Source organism: Prionailurus bengalensis, chromosome A1, assembly GCF_016509475.1.
Source record: "Prionailurus bengalensis isolate Pbe53 chromosome A1, Fcat_Pben_1.1_paternal_pri, whole genome shotgun sequence".
Taxonomy (NCBI): Eukaryota; Metazoa; Chordata; class Mammalia; order Carnivora; family Felidae; genus Prionailurus; species Prionailurus bengalensis.
Genome location: NC_057343.1, coordinates 174,287,392 through 174,309,987, shown reverse-complemented (window position 1 = coordinate 174,309,987; position 22,596 = coordinate 174,287,392). Strand labels below are relative to the sequence as shown.

The window sequence follows — 22,596 nt, the reverse complement described above, 5'->3', positions numbered from 1 at the left end:
TATGCAAAGGAAAGACGTCTATTCCATTGGGAATAATGTTAATGAGAGCTAGACTCCTTCGCATAACAATGGAAAAGGAAGCTGGTTCCCCTGGGGCAAGTCTCCACCTGCCAGAGGAATTGGGAGGTGAGTCTGAGACCCCAGCTAAGGGATTTTCTTCTCCTTCTTAGGAGTGGAGGGCTTAGACTTCAGGTGAGGATGGGGCAGAAGACAAAGGTCAGCTGACCTCCTCATTTGGCCACTATCTAGATGCTCAAGAGGAGGGGTACTTACAAGCGTGGCAGGCCTGAGCAAGGTGGAGCAGCACCTACTGCGTGCAGGTGTTGAAGTCTGTAGGCAGTTCCTGGCTTCTATCTACACAACTGTTTTAGTTACAATTCTGGAATGTTCCATGAAGTTGAAAAAGTAACAGGTCCTAAATAATCATAGTGAACATTACAAAGCAAATGTTACACACCAGGCAATGTTCTAAAGGCTTACACATGTTTACTTTTCACAAAAAAATTCATGAGGATGATACTATCATTATACTTACTTTACTGTTGAGAAAATGAAAACACAGGGATGGACTAACTAACCTGCCAAGGTTACTCCAAGTGTGATGGCACTGAGATTTGATTCCTGAAATCTGTGCTTTACTTCCTGCCTTTCTCCATGCCCACAGGACAGAAGGCATCTAAGTGGAGCCTGACAGACAGGTCCAGAGGGCTTCTCTGAGGAAGTGAGCTGACATCTAAGAATGAAATGGAATCAACCAGACCTAGAGGGGAAAGATCATTCCAGGAAGAAGGAATCATATGTGCAAAGGCCCAGAGGTAGAGTGGGAGCAAGGAAGAAATAAAGAATTCATCAGGAGATGTGGATAGGGGCCTGGTCATGCCAAGAATCATTATAGAAAACTGCCAGAAAGTTTTAAAGGGGTGATGGATACATTCAGATTTGTATTTTTTTTAAGATTTTTTTAAAGTTTATTTAAGCAATCTCCACACCCAACGTGAGGCTTGAACTCACAACCGCGAGATCAAGAGCCCCATGCTCCATCTACTGAGCCAGCCAGCAGCCCCCAGATTTGTTTTGCAAATATCACCCTGAAAGTTGTGCAGAGAATGGACAGAGTGGGTTAGGGGCAGAGGGGATCTCCCAGCCACTTACAGAAGACAGAAGTAGGCAGGCAGGACCAAGGTCTGTGGAGGCTGGCTGTTCAGGACTGCTGGGTCTTGCTGTCTAAGGGGTGACTAGCAGAGGATAGAGCAAATAACTAGAACTTGGAAGCCTGGTCCGGGTGCATCGAAAAGAGGCGGAGTCTGATGGGGTGTGCAGCAACCTGGGGCGGGGCCCCGGGATTGGGCTGACCCAGATGGCCACTCGGCTCTGTTGGGTTTGGGGACTGATGTCCAAGCGGACGGGACACTGTACTTCCAGCAGCTTTGGCGGTGGTCCTGATAGTGCTGATCCAGGAGGGGCGGGCCCAAGGTGGGAGGGGCCTTGGGTTGTCCCCCGCCAAGTCGCTGTCAGGTTAGAGCTGGTCCAGGAGGGGCGGGGCCCAAGGTGGGCGGGGCGCTGGGCCTCCAGCGGCCACGCCACTGTCGCGGGTGCATTCCTGGCTCTCTGGCCCCGGGCGGAGGAGCGCCCTGGCTGAGTCTGCAGTCCCCACTAGGAGCGGGTGTCGGGGCTGGCCGGAGCTGGGAGCGCGGCCGCGGAGGACCCAGGTGAGCTGGGACCCTGTGCCTGGAGAGGGACCACGGAGGCTCGAAGTGAGCCGGGACCCCTTGAGGACCCAGGTTGCGCTCCCAGCCGCCAGGGGGCGAGCGGCGGCGGGGCTCAGGGACTGCCCCCTCCCAGCACTGGGGACCTGGGCGTCCTCTCGGAAGGGGGGTGGAGGGGACGGTAAATCAGTAACCCGCAGCGCACACAGGGCCTTTTGTCCCGCTCCGTCCAAAGAGCACCCTGGCCGCGGAGCTGGTTACTCATTGCCCACCGGGGCGGGGGCGGGCCGGCTGTCTCTGCTGCTCCCCTCTGGACCTGCCTGCTTGCACCTCCCCCCAGGGTGGCCGGGTAGGGGGGGAGGAGGAAAAACGCGCGCTGGTCCCTTGGCCGCGCGCGCTGGACTGTCTGCGCTCCCCGAGTAGAGATGAGGAAGCTGAGGATCCGAGACGTGCAGTCATTTGCCCCGGGTCCCCCAACGCTTTAGTGCGGAAAGCTGAAGGAGAACCCAGGACTGTCTGATGACAGTGTCAGGCCCTTCAGCCCCTGAACAAGGCAGTGGGTCGGTCTGTCTGCCGCCGCGTGTGATCCGACTAAGTGTCCTGAGGTTACAAGATCAGGGCAGCCCGGAATGGGAATAAAATCCTGGGCCTCCCCACTCCTTTCCCAACTAGAGCTGTGGACCCTGAGAGCCGCACTCCCTGCAGAGCAGAGCAGGGTGGAGGGATTTTGTGGAGGAGAGCCATAGAAACTGGGGGTGTGTGCAGGGACAGTGGCATCTGAGTCCGATGAAGAAGAGAAATGGGGACGCAGAGGTGTGTATGTGCAAGAGAGAAGATATGCCCAGTTTTGAAAGTCAGTGGTTTCAGTGCTGAAGAGGCTGAAGGAGCAGACTGTGCAACCAAAGAGGATTGACAAGGGCAAGGAGGGCGGCTTGGGATGCTGGATAAACTGTAGATTGGATCCTACTGGACAAGGGCAGCCATTAAGGGTTTGAAAACTGAGGGGGTGTGGGGTGGTGACATGGCAAATATTTGTAATTTTTAAAGCCCTGCTGGAGAGTGGAGGCTGGAGAGTCAAGGGAGATGTCTGCAAAGGCCCAAGCTAGAGATGACTATGGCCTGCCCTGGGTCCAAGCAACTGTGATGGGATGGACCACAGAAGGATTGAGGAGGCAGATGGACTGGAGGTGGAGGAGGGGTGAGGGGGCATGAGATGAGATGATACCCCAGCTTCAGGGGCAACCCAGGGAAGGAGCAGTTTGAAGGGGGAGATAATGGCTTTGGCCAAGACAAACTACGTGCCCCCTGCCTCAGAGCCAGAGCTGGAAGGGGGGCAGCAGCTGATGAGAAGGGTGCAGTTGGCTTCCTGGGCAAGGTAAATTCAGAGACACCAGTGCCTAGTGACTGTTATTCAGCCCCAGGTAATAGCCAGTAGCCCCTGGGATTATACTGGTCACCAAGGATGCAGACATCCTTGGTGGCATATGGAGGAGGATAACCAGATAAGGTGGGTGTGTACATCACACCTGAACTGCACCAGAATCAGAGGTGATTGGCCAAGGGCAGACCCAGAATGACAGTCGTGGGGAGGAAGGGGGAGGAGAACATTCCAACATCCCGTGCTCCCTGTGTTCCCTACATATGTTCTCTTTTATGCTCAAAGCAGTCCTGTGAGGACACCCAGAGAGGGACTGGAACTTGCAAGTTGGTTAGAGTCAGGATTTGAACTTCACTTTGTTGGACGCAAGAGCCCGTGTTGCCTCAAATAGAGTTGTGAGGACACAAAAAGCAGAGGTATTCCCAGCATGCATTTCTGGTTCAGCATGAGGAAGAACTGCTTGCCATGGAATGTACTGCCTTGTCAGTAGTGAGCGCCCTGCCACCAGAGGTATTCAAAGCTGGTCACGAAAATGTCAGTAATGCTATAAGAAGTGTGGGTCAGATCAGATAACATCCAGATGCTGAGGTTTGGCCTTGTATTGTATTTCATATATTTTTTTTTGTTCTCCAGCAATAAATTCATTTATTCGGCAAAAAAATAAATGATGTGTGCTGAGAGTGAGCAGAAGATCTGTCTCCGTTCTCTGCTTTCCTCCAAGGAAAGAATCCCCAAACTGCCCTTTCTGTGAACTTGTGCCAAGGTCTCAGCAGGACCGGAGGAGAGCAGGAAGCCCAGCCCTGCCCCCCTGCACAACCTACTGTGAAGAAGCTTTGGGCTCTGGCAACAGCAAAGCTGCTTCCAGTCTCTGCCTTGCTGCTGTGTGTGTGGGGGGGGGGGGGGGGGCAGGGGTTGTACAAGACTTCTAACCACTTCCTGTCTCAGTTTCTTCATCTGCAAAATAGGGGAATAGTACCAACAAAGGTGCGTGCATAGCAGGGGTTCTTCTCCCTCCTTTTCAGGAAGGCAGTTGGTGGGAAGCCCAGCCTGGGTCCTTGTGAGCAGCAGGAAGGATATGCAGCTGCTGTTGGCCCTGTTGGGGGTCCTGCTGGAGGTGCCTGGGGCTCCAGCTTTGTCCCTTGAGACCTCTGAGGAAATGGAGCTAGGTATGGCCTTTAAGGTGAGAGAGGATGGCAGGGGTGGGCACCTGGAGGGGGCTACTAGCTGAGAAAAGCAGGAGAAGATCCTGGCCCAGTCCCTTGAAGAGGTGACAGCAGGGCAGGGCCCAACCATTTGAGACAAAGTGTCTGGCTCCCAGCAAGCATCCACCTATCTCTGTGTCCACGAGAGAGGACTGACCTTGCAGGGTGAAGGGTCCTGTGCTGGGCTGCAGAACTGGTGGTGAGCCCATCGGCTGTGTGTGTGTATGTGTGTGTGTGCGGGTGGGTGTGTGTGTGTGTTCTATGCACTGGGTTTGGGAGGCCCAGACAGCATGTATGGTATATGCACTGTGAGTGTGGTGTGCCTGGGAGATGTGGCATGTGCCCTGTATGTGGCATCAATAGCATGTGTTGTATGTGTGTGTGTATGTATGTGTGTGTCAGGCAATGGCATGACCAGTTCAGCATGTGTGCTCTGCACTGCGTGTGTGATGTGCACCAGAGGCGTGGTAATTGCCTTACACAGAGCATCTGTAGCATGTGATTATGTGTGTGTAAGTTGAGGAGCAGCAGGTGTCCAGCATGTGTCGAGAGGTGCTTGTGCCCTGCCTGTGCAGCATGTTCCCCATATGCAGGGGGCTCCCTCAGCTGGGGCTGTGGGGCTCACTGACCTCTGCCCTTGGCCCACAGAGCCCTGCCTGGCCCCCAGCGCAGAGCAGCAAGAGCAGGAGCTGACCGTGGCCCTTGGGCAGCCTGTGCGGTTATGCTGTGGGCGGGCTGAGCGTGGTGGCCACTGGTACAAGGAGGGCAGTCGCCTAGCACCTGCTGGCCGGGTACGAGGCTGGAGGGGCCGCTTGGAGATCGCCAGCTTCCTACCGGAGGATGCTGGCTGCTACCTCTGCCTGGCACGAGGCTCCATGCTTGTCCTGCACAATGTTACCTTGGTTGTGGATGGTAAGGGGGTCTAGAAGGGGCTAAAGGGTGCCTGGGGAGAGAGATCCTTCCCATCCTAGACCTCAGACATCTCTTTTTATTCTTGACACAGACTCCTTGACCTCCAGCAATGGTAATAAGGACCCTAAGGCCCACGGGAACCCCTCGAATGGGCACATTTACCCCCAGCAAGGTCAGTGTGAGTCCTCAAGGACTCATTTTCCTACTTCCCAGCTGGTCACTGAGAAGAAGAGACCTGTGTGGAAGCAGGTGGTCATCCTGGGGACACTAAGTTCTCCTTTCCCCTCCTCTCCAGCACCCTACTGGACACACCCTCAGCGCATGGAGAAGAAACTGCATGCAGTGCCTGCTGGGAACACTGTAAAGTTCCGCTGTCCAGCTGCAGGCAACCCCATGCCCACCATCCGCTGGCTCAAGGATGGAAAGGATTTCCACGGGGAGCATCGCATTGGAGGCATTCGGGTGAGTCTCCAGGTTCCAAGACCATGTGTTCCTCCATTTTCACTCCCCTCTTGGTCCCCTCATACCTATAAGTCATTCCTTCTCTAATGAGGAAGGCAGCACTAAACTGTGGACTTGGACAGCTCTGATTCAAGTACCCACTCTGCCACCCTGCGGCAAATGACTTAATCTCGCAGCCTTAGCTTTCTGTGGGAAGTGGGAAGGATCAATAACTGGCAGGAATTGAGTTTCAGCAACTAATTCTCATGATAAGACCCTGCAGAGCCTGCTCCAGGCTGTAGTGAGGAAGCTGAAACTGAGAGAGGGAAAAACTGGCCCAAGGTGGTACAGCCAGGAAGAGCCCCTGCTAAAACTCAAAGACCCAGACCCAGGGCTCAGACACTTCCTGGAGCCTTCTCCTTCATCTCAGGGTCTCTGGCCTTGGCCTGGCTTCCCCAGGGCCTAGAAAGCTTGAGAAGACCCCTGTGAGCGGGATCTAGCCCCCTCATTCCCTTGACCCCTGGATGGGCACAGGTGAGTGGCCCCTCATGGACACTTCCCCTGTCCCCAGCTGCGCCACCAGCACTGGAGCCTGGTGATGGAAAGTGTGGTGCCCTCGGACCGTGGCACATACACTTGCCTCGTGGAGAACTCTATGGGCAGCATCCGCTACAGCTATCTGCTGGATGTGCTGGGTGAGCGGACGGGCAGGCAAGGCGGTATGGGGGTGGGAGCCCTGACACTGCCCTTGGGTAGGGCCCAGTCTGGCAGGCAACATGGACTTGGTCTTAGATGGCTCAAGCTGCCCTAAGTGTCCTAGTGGGTCAGAGGGAAGCACAGGGGGTAATGTTGGCCTGGAGGAATAGGGTCAGCTGAGAGAAAAAGTGGGGAAGACATCCAGGCAGAGGGCACAGGCTGAATAAAGGTCCTAGGTGTGACAAATACAATGCATTTGTGAAGAGCTGTATGCCTGGAGCGTGGCATGTAAGTGGGGAGCCATGTCGTGGAGGGCTTTAAATGCTAGACCGTGAAGCTGTCCTTGACTGCAAAGGCAATGGGGAGCTATGGTAAGCAGGGGGTGGACAAGATCTGAGCTGCATATCAGGAAGTTCCTTCCCTGGAGCTGGGGGGAGGCAGGAGGCAGATGACCAGGGTGCTTCTGTGGGTGCCACTGGTCAGGGTTGACCGCCTGGCCCGGCCCCCAGAGCGGTCCCCGCACCGGCCCATCCTGCAGGCGGGGCTCCCAGCCAACACCACAGCTGTGGTAGGCAGCGACGTAGAGCTGCTGTGCAAGGTATACAGCGACGCCCAACCCCACATCCAGTGGCTGAAGCACATCGTCATCAATGGCAGCAGTTTCGGTGCCGACGGCTTCCCCTACGTGCAAGTCCTGAAGGTCTAGCCCCCACCAGCACCTGAAGCCTACTACTCTCCCATGGGGTGTGGGGGGTTGGTCCCCAGCCTCCTTCCTAGCCACAATATCGCCCCAGGCCCTGTGGCGACCCCTGATTATGTCCCCGGTCCCCAGACAGCAGACATCAATAGCTCAGAGGTGGAGGTCCTATACCTTCGGAACGTGTCAGCCGAGGACGCAGGCGAATACACCTGCCTGGCAGGCAACTCCATTGGCCTCTCCTACCAGTCAGCCTGGCTCACGGTGCTGCCAGGTGAGCACTTGAGGGGGCCAGGAGAGGCTGCAGGAACTCTGCTCTGATCCGGCAGTGGGCTGTGTCCTGTGGGGCTTGGGACATAGCATGCGGATTTGTGTGTTTGATCCCTCATTAGCGGTCCTTCTGTGCATGTCCACATACAATTGCCTTGTGAGCCTCTGGGGTATGGGTGTGCAGGACTGCGTATAGCTCCAGCTTGCTTATCAAATGTCCCCATGTGTGCTGGGAGCTGAGAGGGCCTGAGTTAGAAGATGTGGAGCTGGCCATCTGACCACTGACCTGTCAGTTTTCTGTCTATATATGTGTCTGTCTGTGGACAGAGGAGGACCTCACATGGACAGCACCAGCACCTGAAGCCAGGTACACGGACATCATCCTGTACGTGTCAGGCTCTCTGGCATTGGTTGTCCTCCTGCTGCTGGCCGGGCTATATCGAGGGCAGATACTCATCAGCCGGCACCCTAGGCGGCCCGCCACTGTGCAGAAGCTGTCCCGCTTCCCTCTGGCCCGACAGGTACCTTGCTGTTACCCACGCCTTCCTATGTCCCCATAGCGAGGCTCTTGGCCTGCCTTCCCAACCCAGCTCAGCTCTAGCAGGCTGACCAAGTCACCCACCTTACAGTTCTCCCTGGAGTCAGGTTCTTCAGCCAAGTCATGCTCGTCCTTGGTGCGGGGTGTTCGTCTCTCCTCCAGTGGCCCTCCCTTGCTCGCTGGCCTTGTGAGTCTAGACCTACCTCTCGACCCGCTGTGGGAGTTCCCCCGGGACAGGTATGCTGCATGGAGTGAGCATAAGGTTCAGGTTCCAGGCAGGAATGATGTTCATATGGCTGAGGCCTCGGCTTTCTAATTTCCAGGTTGGTGCTTGGGAAGCCCCTGGGTGAGGGCTGCTTCGGGCAGGTGGTGCGTGCAGAGGCCTTCGGCATGGACCCCGCCCGGCCTGACCAAGCCAGCACAGTGGCTGTCAAGATGCTCAAGGGTGAGTGGTGACACCAGGGGAGGTGCTGTGGCCGTGAGACTAACAGAAGGGGCTCATGGTGCTACCAGTTGAGCACTGGTGGCCAGAAGGGCTGCAAGATGCCACTCTTGGGCCTAGGGCCCAACTCTGCTACCGACCCTGGCCAGCCGTTTCTGAGCCTGTTTCCTCACATGTCACATGGGGTAAACAATAGTTCCCAGGCTGAGGCTCGTGGAAAGTGCCTGGTACATAAAATCTTAACCACTTGAATGATGAGAACTACAAGGATTTGGGATGACTGGGGTTAGGCACCCCCACGTTAGCCCTGGCCCCACGTCAGCCTGGGTCTCAGATAACCATGTCAGCCTCACAGGCCATACCTTCAGCCTCCCCATCCGGGCCCTCCCCCAAGTCTCTCCCTGTGTCCACCACTCTAGAACAGCCCAAGCACCAGCCCCAAAGCGCCTAGGACACACCTGGGACCCGCCATCGGGGCTTCTCACTGCTATCCCCCACTTCCTCTACAAGAGCAGCCAAAACCATTGTTCTGCTCCCCCACCCCCTCCTCTCTGCACAGCTGGGGCCACCTGGTGCTTTCTGGGAGGCAGGGATTGAGAAATGTGCATTGTGAGGTTTGGCAGGGAGGGTATGTCATTGGCCAAGGGCCACAGGTCAGCCCTGGTCCTCAGCCTTCCCTAGAAGATCTGGAGCAGCTTTTTCTCAGCCTCCCCTAGCTGTACTTCACGGGCAGCTCCCTGAATTCTCAGGCCAAAAGGACACCAGGCCCCAGTCAGACAGGCCTCAGGGCGCCAGCCTGCTTCCCGCCCCCAGGAGCTCTTACCCCATCAAGAACGAATGCCAAACCTCCAGACACAGCGTCTTCCTGTTCAGAGTTCTTCCTCCTCTCCTCTGTTTCCTCGTCCCACTCACAGAGAGGCCTACCTCCTGTAGATCCTTGATCTTGTTTCATCCTTGCAACTGCTGTGAGAGGTAGGGCATGATCCATTGCCCCATTTTATACAAGATGATCCTGACGTTCAGAGACGTTAGAAGACTTTTTAAAGGCCGGAGAGCCTAGCATGAATTCAGGCCCAGAGCTTCCTGACTCCAGGTCCAGCACTCAATGTCCTATATAGTCAACCCTGCACCTCCCCCACGTATAGTCACCCTGGATGTCACCTTTGCAGACAATGCCTCTGACAAGGACTTGGCAGACCTGGTCTCTGAGATGGAGGTGATGAAGCTGATCGGCCGACATAAGAACATTATCAACCTGTTGGGTGTCTGTACTCAGGAAGGTGGGTTGGAATGGGGCTAAGGACAGGGACAGTGGGGTATGGAGCCACAGCCTCAGCAGCCTCCCTGTCCATTCTCACCTCTACAGGGCCTCTGTATGTGATTGTGGAGTGTGCCGCCAAGGGAAACCTGCGGGAGTTCCTGCGGGCCCGGCGTCCCCCAGGCCCTGACCTCAGCCCTGATGGGCCAAGGAGCAGCGAAGGGCCGCTTTCCTTCCCTGCTCTGGTTTCCTGTGCCTACCAGGTGGCCAGAGGCATGCAGTATCTGGAGTCAAGGAAGGTATGGGCAGTGGGCAGCACTCTGGACCATTCTAACTGCTCCACCTGCGTACTTTCCTGCCGCTGGCACTGAATGTCCCCATCTTCTCCCTCTTTCCCCTTTCCCATTATCCTGTCTAAATGTTCCCAAGTCCTTCTGTACCCCCCATCCATACACAGTTGACACTGCATGTCCCTATTCCTTCCTCACACAATCCCTAACTCATCGGGCAAGGGAAGAGACCATGCAAGAGAGAGGTGGGGCCCTGAAGTTAGCTTTGGTTTCCCCCTCTCTGCATCTTGACGTCTTCATTCTTAGAATGAGTGGATGATGCCTATCCCCAGGGTTACTGTGAAGTGCAGTGTGCCCAGCATCCAGCCATGTGTCCTAATAAACCTAAGTCCCCTGCCCTGCCCCTAGTGCATCCACCGGGACCTGGCTGCCCGAAACGTACTGGTGACAGAGGACAATGTGATGAAGATAGCAGACTTTGGGCTGGCCCGTGGCGTCCACCACATTGACTACTACAAGAAAACCAGCAACGTGAGGGAGGCAGGGCAAAGCTGGAAAGGGGGTGGGGGGCACCAGGACCTGTGGGACTTGGCATCAATGCCCCCACTTCTCCCATCCAGGGCCGCCTGCCTGTAAAGTGGATGGCACCCGAGGCCTTGTTTGACCGAGTCTATACACACCAGAGTGACGTGTGAGTCCTGGAGGTTGGGGGTCTGGAGTAGCTGCCAGCAATCATTGTCCTACCCCACAAAAGGGGCAAAGCACTTGCCCAAGGTCACACAACCCTAGGACCTGAGTGGGCCCAGACTCCAATCCCCACCCTCCATGGTGGCTCATGCCTGTGAGGCCCTCCATCCCAGCCCCAGGAGTAGGGAGCAAAGCTCTGCCCTGCTGAGCACTGTTCCTGCCTCTAGGTGGTCGTTTGGGATCCTGCTATGGGAGATCTTCACTCTCGGGGGTTCCCCATACCCCGGCATCCCTGTGGAGGAGCTGTTCTCACTTCTGCGGGAAGGGCATCGGATGGACCGGCCCCCAAACTGTCCTCCAGAGCTGTGAGACCTCACTCCCTTCTCTCCCACTTTACAGTCCTCATCCTCTGCTCTGACCTTGTCCTTAGGACCTGGTCCCCTAACTCACTGTCACCATCTGAGGGGAGATCCTGGCCTAGTTTCTGTGACCCTTCCTCTGAGTAGCCCCACCTAACCCTTATCAAACTCTGCCCCTTTATCATACCCTTGCCATAAGGTCTCCCCCCACATTCAGTCCTGAGACTCTTCTGACCCTCCACCCTCTCCACCAGGTATGGGCTGATGCGTGAATGCTGGCACGCAGCACCTTCTCAGAGGCCTACTTTCAAGCAGCTGGTGGAGGCACTGGACAAGGTCCTGCTGGCCGTCTCCGAGGAGGTACTGCTCTCCTCTTGTCCCATGACCTCCCTCTGCCCTCCCCCCTCTGGGCCTCATCTCAGCCGACTACCAGGACTGACCAGCACTGTTCCCCATAGTACCTGGACCTCCGCCTGACCTTTGGACCCTACTCCCCTGCTGGAGGGGATGCCAGCAGCACCTGCTCCTCCAACGACTCTGTCTTCTGCCATGACCCCCTGCCACTGGGGCCCAGCTCCTTCTCCTTCCCTGGAGTGCAGACATGAGCAGGGCCACAAGGTTGTTACAGGCAGGCAGGCCAGCAGCCCTCAGCCTCCTGGTGTAGTGGCAACCTGGCAGTGCTTGACCTTGGCAGCCTCAGGCCCCAACCTTAGGGTAGTGTCCCAGATCTCTAGTTCTGCCTTGGGGAGGTCTGTCCTTGTTCCGGGGGCCCCTCGATGAGGCTTCCAGCTCTGGCCTCAGATTCCCAAACCAGACTTCAACCCCAGTCTTTGGAGTCGTGACCCAGGTGTCCTAGTGGCCTGAGTGTTAGGGTTCTGCCTGGCCTCCTGGCCCTTAGCACTTAGTCCAGGGGTTTGGCTGGACCTGGCTATAGAGCTGTCCTAAACCTCCCTGCTTCCCTGCACCAAGAGAGGTCTTGGGCCTCCGAACCCCATTTCCCCAGGCCTCCCCTGCCTCTCCTTTGCTGTTTGTCCCAGCATCTTGGTGGCAAGAGCATTGGCCCCTGTGTTCCCAGCTGAGTGGCTGGAAGCCTGCCGAAAACACAGAAGCAAATGGCCTTTTATAAATTATTTTTTGAAATAAACCTCTGTGTTCCTGGTGTCTTCCCTGCAGTGGATGGAGGGGAAACAGGGTGGAGGGAACCCCAAGCTGGGAGTCTTGCCTGAGTGACACAGACTGAGGGCTTTGTGCCAGGCCTTGGGTTTGCATCCACTTCCAGCTACCTCAGGGCGAACCCAGGAACCTGTGTGCACCTCTGACTTGGTCTGTCTGTCTTGCCCCATCTTGTGCACGTGATGGTGTGAACGAGTGCTAATGGCAGAGGAGTCCACATGGCACCATCCACTGGATGGAACTCTTATACCCTCTGCACATGCATGTGCATGTGCCTGCCCTGGGACTGTCCCCAAGGGAGCTGGCAGCACCCCTCCCCCATCTGCTCAGCATTAACCAAGCTGACCGTTAACACAGCGTGAAAGCCTGAAACACAGCTTCAAGGCTGCTGCCTGCTCCCACGCTCTGCTGCTCAGGCTGGGGGCTTGTGGGGGCTGTGCCTGCCCCGCCTGCCCCACCCTGGCCAGTCTCCCGGGCAGCAGCTGGTTGCCGCCCAGCTAGGCTGCAGCTGTCCCTGCCTGCCTGGTCCTCCCCTGGAGAGACCGTCATGGCCCTGTTCTCAAACACCCTCTGGGGAGGGGGGTGAGGAGATCAGTTTCCCAGGGCTCTGAGCCTGGAACCTTCCCGGGGTCCATCCAGGCAGTTAGTTACTGCTGTTTTCCAGCCCCTGAACCAGGGTGGAGTTACCTGACCCAGTGCCTGATGCTCCCTCCTGCCCTGTCCTCCTGGGACAGGACAGACCCTTTGTGGGGGCCACCTGGATTGCCTCATGGCCTCCCAGGGGGTGGCAGCTGAAAATACATACAGGGTCAGAAGGGACAGGATGTAAGAATCTGGGGCTGGGAGCAGCCTGAGACTGAGCAGCAGCTTCTGGCCATGCTTCTCTTCCTGTTCCAAGTCTCTTCGCACTCCCACCAGTGCCCCCTCTGACTCACCATGTCCCAAACTGAACTACTCATCTTCCCACACAAAGCCACCTCCATGAGGACCCCTACCCCTCATCTCAGGGAAAGGCATCAGGCCAGAAACCAGGGAGTCATCCCTGACTACTTCCTTTCCGTTGGAACTCTATTTCCTAATGGGATGGAGAGAACACCAGACCTGGAGCCAGGAGGTTCAAAGCCTGCCACTTCCAGTGTCCCCAGGCCAATGCTATTATTTCTCTGATTGTCACTTTCTTCACCAGTGGGGTACGCCTACTCTGCCTACCTCCCAGGGCTAGGAGTTTACGATGAAATGAGTCTTGGATGAGCACATGCTTGGGAAAGGATGCCATGCAGAGTTCACATGAGTTTTGTTGAGCATTGCACTGAGAACTGGTACTTGGGCTTCACAGCAGCCCTGTGTGTCCTCCTCCTAAGTCACCCCCTCCCAGCCCAAGGCCTCCTCCCCTTCTCTCCCATTCCCCTGCAGGTGGCTTGGGAGGCAGCTTCCACAAGCAGCTCTTGGCTTATGCTCCCCCTGCACTCAAGGACCCCTGCTAGCTTCCAGGAGCGTGCAAACTTTCTGAGCCCCGCTCCCAAACCTAGTCTTCCACAGGAGGTCACTATGCCTAGCCCAATCAATCACATGACAGGCAGGTCCCTAAGAACTCACCTGGGGGAGGAAAGTGTTGGGAGGCTAGAGTAGTGACAAAGACAGGGAATGATGTATGAGAACTCCCATTTTTCCACTTTCCCATTGTAAGCCCACGGCTGAGCTGGGCTCAGCCACCCACCAGTGTCCCTCACTACAGCCTCACCAGACAAACATCAGCCTTCCCAATTTAATGGTGGGGAAACTAAGAATGTGATAGGCCCAGGATCACAAGGATGGGAGACTAAGGAAGGAGCTGAGTTCACCCCTGTCCCCCACCTCCCCCAACCTTCCCCAGAGCCCAGGTTCCCAGAAGGTCCTGTGCACATGGGAGACCAGAGTCAGGTCACTCAGAATGACAGAGGCAGATGGTGCCTTGTAGGTCTCGGGGGCCAGGAGGGGTTCCGCTACCCACCCTGTGCCCCCTCCCTGCCAGCCTCCTTGGCAGGCACCCGCTTGCCACATTCCTGACGTCCCAAGTCAGAATGAGACAGATGCCGCTAATTCCCCCAGGCAAGCTTTCCGTTCCAGCTTCCCTCCCCCGAGCCTCGCAGACCAGCATGGCAGCATCTGGAGCCTGGCCCTCTCAGTCTGCCAGAGTTCTGAATGGCTTCCTACCCAGTGATGCTGGCTTCAGGAGCTTGCAGAAAAACCACAGGGTTATCTCCAGACTCTGCCATTTGTTGGTTGTGTGTGTATTAGTCGGGGCTCTGGTAGGAGCAACAGGTAGATAGTCACACCAATCTGGAAAGTCCAAGCCAAGGAACAGGAGTCTACTGGGAGGGAATCAGCACCTGGGAGGGAAGGTCAGGTTGTCTGGGGGGGGGGGGGGGGGTCGCTAGGGATGTTATGACTGAAGTTACCCTCTCTGAGCCTGAAGCACAGAAATGATGACACGTCTCAGAGAACTGTTAGAAGCCCTCAGTCAACAATGGCTGTTGTGGGGCGCCTGGGTGGCTCGGTCGGTTAAGCGTCCGACTTCGGCTCAGGTCATGATCTCACGGTCCGTGAGCTCGAGCCCCGCGTTGGGCTCTGTGCTGACAGCTCAGAGCCTGCCTGGAGCCTGTTTCAGATTCTGTGTCTCCCTCTCTCTCTGCCCCTCCCCTGTTCATGCTCTGTCTCTCTCTCTCAAAAATAAATAAACATTAAAAAAAAACCCAAAAAACAATGGCTGTTGTTACTCAGAAATTAGGAGGGAATGGCCCCCAGGGCTGGGTTGCCATGATCTCATTCTCTCCTCATGGCAGCCCTTCCTGGAAGGCATTTTTGTTCCTGCTGCCCAGATGAGGACACTGAGGCTCAGAAGAATGAAGTGACTGGGCCAGGGTTACATGGGGGCAATTGAGAGAGTCAGTGCTTTGGACTAGGTGCTCTGTCCTAGTGCAGAACTCATTCTCACAACCCCAACTGCCCACTGTTCCAAGGACCAGGTTTTCATGAAGAGACACCTACTAATGACACGTCCATGCACGCAGGCGGATGGACCTTCATGACACCCAAGCACAGAGCTCTTTGAGCCCCAGCCCTTTGACTTCCATCCCTGTCACCTCACATGGGCTGTGTCTTCTTGGGCCACACTCTTTAGCTAAACCCTTCTTGCCCTGTTGATCTCACTCAAACCTAATTTCTCCAGGAGGCCTCCCTGGTTCTCCTTTCCAGCCTGGGCTCCTCCTCCTGATGAGTCCCACTATTCAGAGGCTAGAGAAGAGATGCTCTCAATTATCTCCTTCCCCATGGGGCCCCTGGGTGGCACAGTGGGTTAAGTGTCCCACTTCAGCTCAGGTCATGATCTTGCAGTTCGTGGGTTCAAACCCCATGTCGGGCCTTGTGCTGACAGCTCAGAGCCTGGAGCCTGTTTCAGATTCTGTGTCTCCCTCTTTCTCTGAGCCTCCCTCACTCATGTTCTGTGTCTCTCTCAAAAAAAAAATGAATAAACATTAAAATAATAATAATCTCCTTCCCCTAAACTGAACACCAGGAAGCAAGCACTGCTTTAACAGTTTTTTTAATCAGTAGTTCTGAAACCTTAACACATATCAGAATCACCTGGAGACTGGGGTGTCTGGGTGGCTCAGTCAGTTAAGCGTCCAACTCTTGATTTCAACTCAGGTCATGGTCTCAGTTGGTAAGGTCAAACCCTGCATTGGGCTCTGACAGAACAGAGCCTGCTTGGATTCTCTCTCTCTCTCTCTCTCTCTCTCCCAAAATAAATAAATAAACATTGAAATGATAAAAAAATAAACTTAAAAAAAAAATCACCTGGAGGGCTTGGATTGCTGGGCTCCACCCCTGAATTTTGTACTTGGCAGGTTTGAGGTGAAGTCTGGAAATCTGCATTTCTATCGAGTTCTCAGGGGATGGGCACCACTTTGGAAAGGACAGTTTTAAAGAGGCATACAGTTTAAACAGTTTAAACAAAAACTCCACTGGCGTAAAGGATTTTCAGTGAGAAGCAACCCCTTATACCCACTTTCTCTGCTCCCCAGGGGAAACTGTGTCTTCTTGCATGCTCCCCCCTCCTCCTGTTTGTATAGCCCTAGATCCAACTTAGTGGTTACTATCCTTGCCCCTAAAATCCAGGGCCTCGCCTGGCAGAACTAAGGGGCAATATAGTGCTGAAGGAACATAAAGAGACCCATTCCCAGGTACAGACACACTCAGGTGCACACCCTAGGCCTGCCACTGCCCACCCCTTCCCACACCCCAGCTCCCTGAGAGTCTCCCCTCCCACTCCTCCACCTGCTGCAGGATTTAGCCTAATCCCTGAGTATGTGCTTAAGGCAGCTGCAGCTCTCTCTGAGGGGAGAGGGCTCCCCTCTGGAGGAAATCTCCTTGTATTCTCTTGCTATGGAAATCTGACCTTTGTCTGCACCTGGGCCCCACGGCTGGGGTCTGTCCCCAAGAAGTGGCTGAGGAGGGGGCGTGAAATTGCCAACAGCTGAACACACCCAGCCTTTCCCCACATCCTCTCCAACCCAGTGGCTGTTCACATTCCATAGCACCAGCTCTTTCCGGGCCCCCCAGTGCCAGGCTCATGTTCTTGTGTGGGTACTTGGGGCGCAGCCTGACATGGCCCTGCTGGTCTTGCCACCTGGCCCTGCGTGGGATGGCTGTGGATTCCTCACAGCTCTTGAACCTCCCAGTCACCCTTGTACCCTTCAGAACTCAGCTATCTCCTCCTCCAGAAAGTCCACGCTGAACTCACAGCACAGCCTAGGCATTCCGCTGCTTTGCACAACTGGTATGACCCACTGATGTCTCCTTCTGTCCCACTCAGGGCAGGGGCCTCTCAGGCTCCACCTCTGGGAACTCAGGCCCAGTGCAGAGCAGGCCACTCTAAGGCTTGTCAAATAACCGTATGATCTGGTAAGGGTGACAACGTGGTTCCCAGCCAGACAGGTCCTTTCCTCCAACAACTGAAGCCCAGGAGAGGTGGGTTGGCTGGTAGGACTGAGACAATGAGACCAGTATCAGGGGGCACAGCTCTAGAATCTTTAAAAAGGAACAGCTCTTAGATCCTGGGGACCAAGATTATTATTGTTGCTGGGGGACCCAGCACACATGCTTAGGAGAGCTTCACCAACACGGCAGAGCTTCTAACCCTGTGTGTGTGTGGTGGGGGGGGGGGGCCTTCTGAGCAACCCCTGAAGAGAGATTAAAAATAAATGACGGGTAGCATGGAATTCTCTAGCTCAGCACAGTCCAACAGAACTTTCCATAATGATAGAAATGTTCCAGATCTGTACTGTCCAAGACAGTGGCCACTAACCAAATGTGGCTCCTGCGACTGAGGAACTGATTCATTTAGTTAATTTAAACATAAATATAAGGAGCTGTGTATGGACAGGACAGCTCTAGAGCCTTCACAAAGGGGCTGCTCTAAATGCACACATGGGGAGTTCTCTCCAACTTAAACTACTGAGGGGGAAATGGGAGGTACAGTGTGCCTAGGGCATTCATATCCATGTGAAATAAGTGCCTGAGGTTGTAGGGATGCAATGGTTGGGGAACGGTGGGCAAGTGGTCGCAAAGGTTGCTTCGGGGGAGGGGAACTAGGCAGCTAAGGTAAGGGAGGGAGGGGACCTTTGTTTCTTTATATTTTTGTACATGGTACGTGCATTACTTGTTTACAAAGATTAAAAATAGAAATTTTTTCTTTAAAAAGTAAAGAAAAATCACCAGAGAAGAAAAGTATTCCCTTTGGGTACACACCAGCTTCCAAGGCTGGCTGGCCCAAACCTCAGGCTGCCCCATTGCCAGATTCAGAACCTGCAGGGCCTAGCACCCTCCTAGACAGCCACACCGTCCTTCTGCCTGCTTTCTACACCAGCTCAGGCTGAAACCAAGGCCTACTAGACGCAGCTGGAACTGATCCCCGCCCACTCCCCAAATCCCTCGCTTACCCCTCCTCCACCTAGTCTCCAGCCCCACTAATTGTCTTTCTCTTTTTGTACCACCCCAAGCTTACATGAACCTCAGGGCCTTTGCACTTATAGGTCTGTGCCTGTAATGCTTGTCCCCTGGTTCTTTTGGCTGGCTCTCAGAACAAAGGTCACCTCTTAAGAGTGTCCTCTCCTGAACACCCTGGCTAAAGTCCTCCCTCTGTTATTCCATATTTTAGCCCTTTATTTGTTTTCTTCTGTAACTATCTTATTTGCTCATTCTTTACCGGCTGCCACCTCATTAGAAGGTGAGCTCTGAGAAGCTAAAGGGCTATTCTGTCCACAAGTGTATCTCAAATGTCTACAATGGGGTGTTTCACATAGTAAGTAGTCCATAGATGCTCATGGAATGCATACATGTTGAATGAAATTCCCAAATTCAAAATTCAAATCCCAGGTTGGCAAACTGATCTCAAAGAGGCCTCCCAAACCCACTGGGAGCTGAGACAATGCACCTGTAATGTACATGTAGCCTCCTGAGGGAACCACAGTGATGGGCCCCACAGTATCCACAAAAGAGATGGTCAACCCATCCTCTGACTTGGGGCCCGGTCCTGATGTGGAGCTGGAAACCCAGGGAGGCCTCAGGACTGCCAGTGCCCTTAAAGGACCTCCAGACTCAGGGTTTCTGCTTGTAAACCAGCATTCCCCCACAGTGTTGATAGCATGGGAGATAAGGGACCAATCTCTAAGAAAGGACTGTAAATATACAAGAAAAAGACACCTCCAGATGCAAATACAGAGAGCATATGATAAGGTAATTGACTAATAAGAATACAAGCATGTGAGAAGATCCTAATAAGAAGAGTCCAAGAGGGGCACCTCAGTGGCTCAGTCAGTTAAGTGTCCAACTTCAGCTCAGGTCATGATCTCACAGTTCATGAGTTTGAGCCCCACATCAGGCTCTGTGCTGACAGCTTGGAGCTCAGAGCCTGAAGCCTGCTTCGGAGTCTGTGTCTCCCTCTCTCTCTGCCCCTCTCCTGCGTGCTCTCTCTCTCTCTCTCTCAAAATTTAGAAAGCTAGAGAATGCCAGGTATTGGCAGGAATATGGGGGACCTTTCTAGACTGTAGGTATAGCCATCCCAGAGCTGTCTGGGAGCTTGCAGCTAATTACATAAATATATATCCTATGATCTAGCAATTCTGCCCTGAATGTACACCTCCAACCCCCAATCCTCACAAATGACCACACAGAAAGGCTTGGGATGGGGCTGGAGGCACTCTGGAGTTCATTACTGGGAAATGAATCAGTAACATGTATGGAGGACCCAATGGACATAGCCACATGGAGGGACCTCAGAAACCTAGTGCTGAGGGGAAAGGATAAGAAGTAGAATGAGCCCTAAAGCATAAAGCCATTTGGACAAAAGAAATGACACAGAAACCACACATTATGAGAGCACACACAAAATCATTAGCACAACTACCTGAAGGGCAGGGTGGTAAGAGTGGGGAATGAGGATCAAAGGGAATTCAAAAACAGACAAAAGAATGAGGCCCAGGAGAAGCAGGTGCCCAGGTGAGGGGTCAGTGATACTTCTAGGGGAGGTGACCCGGGTGCTCAGGTTGGGAAGAATGAAGAGCTAACCAGACAGAAGAAGGTCTAAGTGTGTGTGTGAGAGAGTGTGTTGGGGGGCAGAAGGTGAAATAAATCAACAAATGTTTATTGAGTACCTACTATAGGCCAGGTGCCATTCTACTCATTGGGTATACCCTGTGATAAAGACAGGTAAAATATAGAGATGGAGACAGACATTACACCAACTCCTAGGAAAGTGCTAAGTAAATACAGACTCTCAAGGCCAATTGTCTGCAGCTCTGATGGTGACTACAATGGTGACTGATCCTGACCTGGCTCAGAGAAGGGCTCCATGAGGAAGTGATATTTGTGATGAAGGAGGGGAGCACTTGGCCTTGTGGTTAGTGTTAAGCATTCCAGGCAGAGGAACAGTCTCCATGAAGGTCTGGAAGCAGGCAGAGGAGTGGGGAGAATTTGAGGCATTCAATTCCAGTCACTTGGGCAGAGCATATACAGAGTAAAGGAGAACATGATGCCAAATGCGGCCACACTACAGACAGCCTTGCAGGCTGTGGATTTCATTCCCAGGAGAGTGAAGAGGCCAGAAAGCAAGGGGCTACTAATGCAGATGTGGGGAGATGGATGAGGAGACTGCCACAGAATCTAATTGATTCTGGATGCTACAGAGCTGGGAACAGGAACAGCACTCCCAAATATACACATGGTCTCCCAAGGGGTCAGAAATAATGAGCCCCAGAGAGTCTACAAAGGAACTGTCCACTTCCCCTCTTATTCTCTGACCTGGGAATATCCTGCACAGCTGCATTGTAGTCCCCTAGGCTTCCACCAGAGGTAGGGGGGTGGCCTAGGCTTGGAAGGGTGTGTGTGTGGGGGGGGGGGTGGTGCTGGTAGAGGATGGAAAGAAGTAGAAATTTATCTAAGATGTAGAATAAAAGGATTTGCTAATGGGGACAGGAAGGAGAGGAAGGTGGTCAAAAACTTGTAGATGGAAAAGGGCCAAGAATTGGGAGACCAGGTAGAGTCCACATGGGTTTTAGGCACCTGAAGAAGGGTAACAAGGAAGTGGGCAGGGCAGATAATGGTGAAAATCTAAGACGAATGCACTGTGCTCAACCCTGAAAAAAAACCAATAGGGACCCAACACCACCCCAACACCCCCATCCTTGTGCCTTGCATCCCAACCTCTCCCAGCTTCATGCCTGGGCCTCCTCCTTTCCTTTCCTCATCCACCTCTTCTTTCCTCTCTGGTCTCTGCCTTGTAATTGTGTCCTGGGAGAGGTCTCCAGCACAGAGAGAGAGAGAGAGAGAGAGAGAGAGAGAGAGGAGTGGAGGGGGATACAGTAGGGTGACGGTGCCACCTACTGGAAGCTACAAGAAGTGCAGCATCCCACCTCATCCTGTGGAGTGAGGTTTGCATCCCTTGGGCTATACCTACAGAGGTTTCAATGAGGGGATCCTGTGAAGAGATGTCTTCTCCTGCTGGTGATCAGGTCATTCCTAGAGGACTATTCAGTTCTGGGTGCTGTATTTTTAAGTGTGGTGCTGATAAGCTCCTCTCCACCCCACCCAGGGGAATCACTGGTAAGCAAAACTACTATAATTTTTATCCCTGCTCGCGGCGCCTGGATGGCTCAGTCCGTTGAGTGTCCGACTTCACCTCAGGTCATGATCTCTCAGTTCACAAGTTTGAGCCTCACGTCAGCTGGGCTGACAGCTCAGAGCCTGGAGGCTGCTTCGGATTCTGTGTCTCCACTCTCTGCCCCTCCCCTGCTTGTACTCTGTCTCTCTCTCAAAAATAAATAAACTTTTTATTTATTTATTTAATATATGAAATTTATTGTCAAATTGGTTTCCATACAATAAATAAACATCTTTTAAAATTTTAAATTATCCCTGGTCAAAAACCTTCCACTGCCCTCAGAATTGGGTCCAAGACCTTTTTTTTAAGTTTATTTATTTATTTATTTATTTAGTAATCTCTATACACAACTTGGGGCTCGAACTCACGACCCTGAGACGAAGAGTTGCATTCTCTTCCGACTGAGCCAGCCAGGTACCCCTGGGTCCAGGCTCTTTAACAAAGCATTTGAGGATTTAGACCTGGCCTTAGAAACGCTTCATTCCTATTAGTTTCAATCCCAACCTCCTCCTTCTGCTCTCCCTCCCCTGTTCCCAACACTCCCCCAAGCATCTCCACCCCCTTTTACAGGTTGTTCTCTCTTCCTAGAACACTCTCCTTCTCCCTACCGGTTTTCCAAACTCCTACTCTTCTTTCAGATCTCAAATTCCATATCTGCCAGGAGATCTTCCAGCACCCCAATATTAACTAGGCAAAGAGGGGAGGGAAAGAGTGTTTCAGGCAGTGGGAATGGCATGTGCAAAGCCTACAATGCTTTCAAGGAAATGGGAGGGGGCTAGAGACCAGAAAAAAGGACAGAGCTGGCACACTGCAGCCACAGACCTCCACATGGCCTGGCCAGTTGAACGGTTGATTCCTGGTGAGTGACAAGATTTTCTGATCAGATGTATGTTTGGAAAGGCCCACATGAAAGTAAGCCAAAGCCAAGTGAGAAATGCCAAGTGAGAAAGGCACTGAAGAGGCTAAAGTGGGTGTGGGGAGAACAGGCAGGGGTTGCAAGGTGGGAAATGATGGGTGGACCTGTGAACCCCTACTTCTTGCTGTCTGGGTTCTGAGTTGAGACTCCCAGTTTTTGGCTGTAGCCTCCCAGAGGGGACCCCTACTTACTTCAGTGTGTTCCACACCAGCTCTGGCTGCCTGCTCCAACCCCCTGCACCCAACTTCTCATCTCCTGGTGCTAGGTTTCCAATGCTGCCCGCCCCTCAGACCTAGAACCTGTGTACTGTGGGAGCTGCCATCCCATTTTAGAGCAGGACAGGACACTAGGCTCAAAGTTGGGAAGTCAGTACTGAGTGGCAAAGATGATGAACCAGAGTCTGTTTGCCCGTCTGCCTCCTCCACTACACTAGGT

The 22,596-nt window shown here is 53.8% G+C and overlaps 1 protein-coding gene across 3 annotated transcripts; it reads left to right on the top strand.

Annotated features, from left to right (window-relative positions):
* The first annotated feature begins 1,557 nt into the window (after positions 1-1,557).
* On the top strand, positions 1,558-12,020 carry FGFR4 (fibroblast growth factor receptor 4). 3 transcript variants are annotated; one of them, XM_043593844.1, is made up of 18 exons: positions 1,558-1,709; positions 4,107-4,250; positions 4,935-5,198; positions 5,290-5,370; positions 5,494-5,660; positions 6,211-6,334; positions 6,845-7,035; positions 7,168-7,306; positions 7,630-7,823; positions 7,932-8,077; positions 8,164-8,285; positions 9,452-9,562; positions 9,649-9,839; positions 10,239-10,361; positions 10,451-10,521; positions 10,745-10,882; positions 11,131-11,236; positions 11,335-12,020. In XM_043593844.1, exons 2-18 carry the CDS (start codon positions 4,160-4,162, stop codon positions 11,479-11,481), a joined length of 2,406 nt encoding a protein of 801 aa, XP_043449779.1. In that variant the 5' UTR covers positions 1,558-1,709; positions 4,107-4,159; the 3' UTR covers positions 11,482-12,020. The 3 variants fall into 3 exon arrangements, with proteins under 3 accessions (XP_043449779.1, XP_043449850.1, XP_043449946.1); XM_043593915.1 differs by lacking the exon at positions 4,935-5,198; XM_043594011.1 differs by lacking the exon at positions 1,558-1,709 and having other exon boundaries at positions 1,726-4,250; positions 7,630-7,669; positions 7,932-8,027.
* The last annotated feature ends 10,576 nt before the right edge of the window (positions 12,021-22,596 follow it).

Coding starts and splice junctions, on each gene's coding strand:
- FGFR4 (XM_043593844.1), top strand. CDS start 4,160: ATGCAGCTGCTGTTGGCCCTGTTGGGGGTCCTGCTGGAGGTGCCTGGG. Junction 5,199..5,289: donor TGTTACCTTGGTTGTGGATG/GTAAGGGGGTCT, acceptor TTCTTGACACAG/ACTCCTTGACCTCCAGCAAT. Junction 5,371..5,493: donor GCACATTTACCCCCAGCAAG/GTCAGTGTGAGT, acceptor CCTCCTCTCCAG/CACCCTACTGGACACACCCT.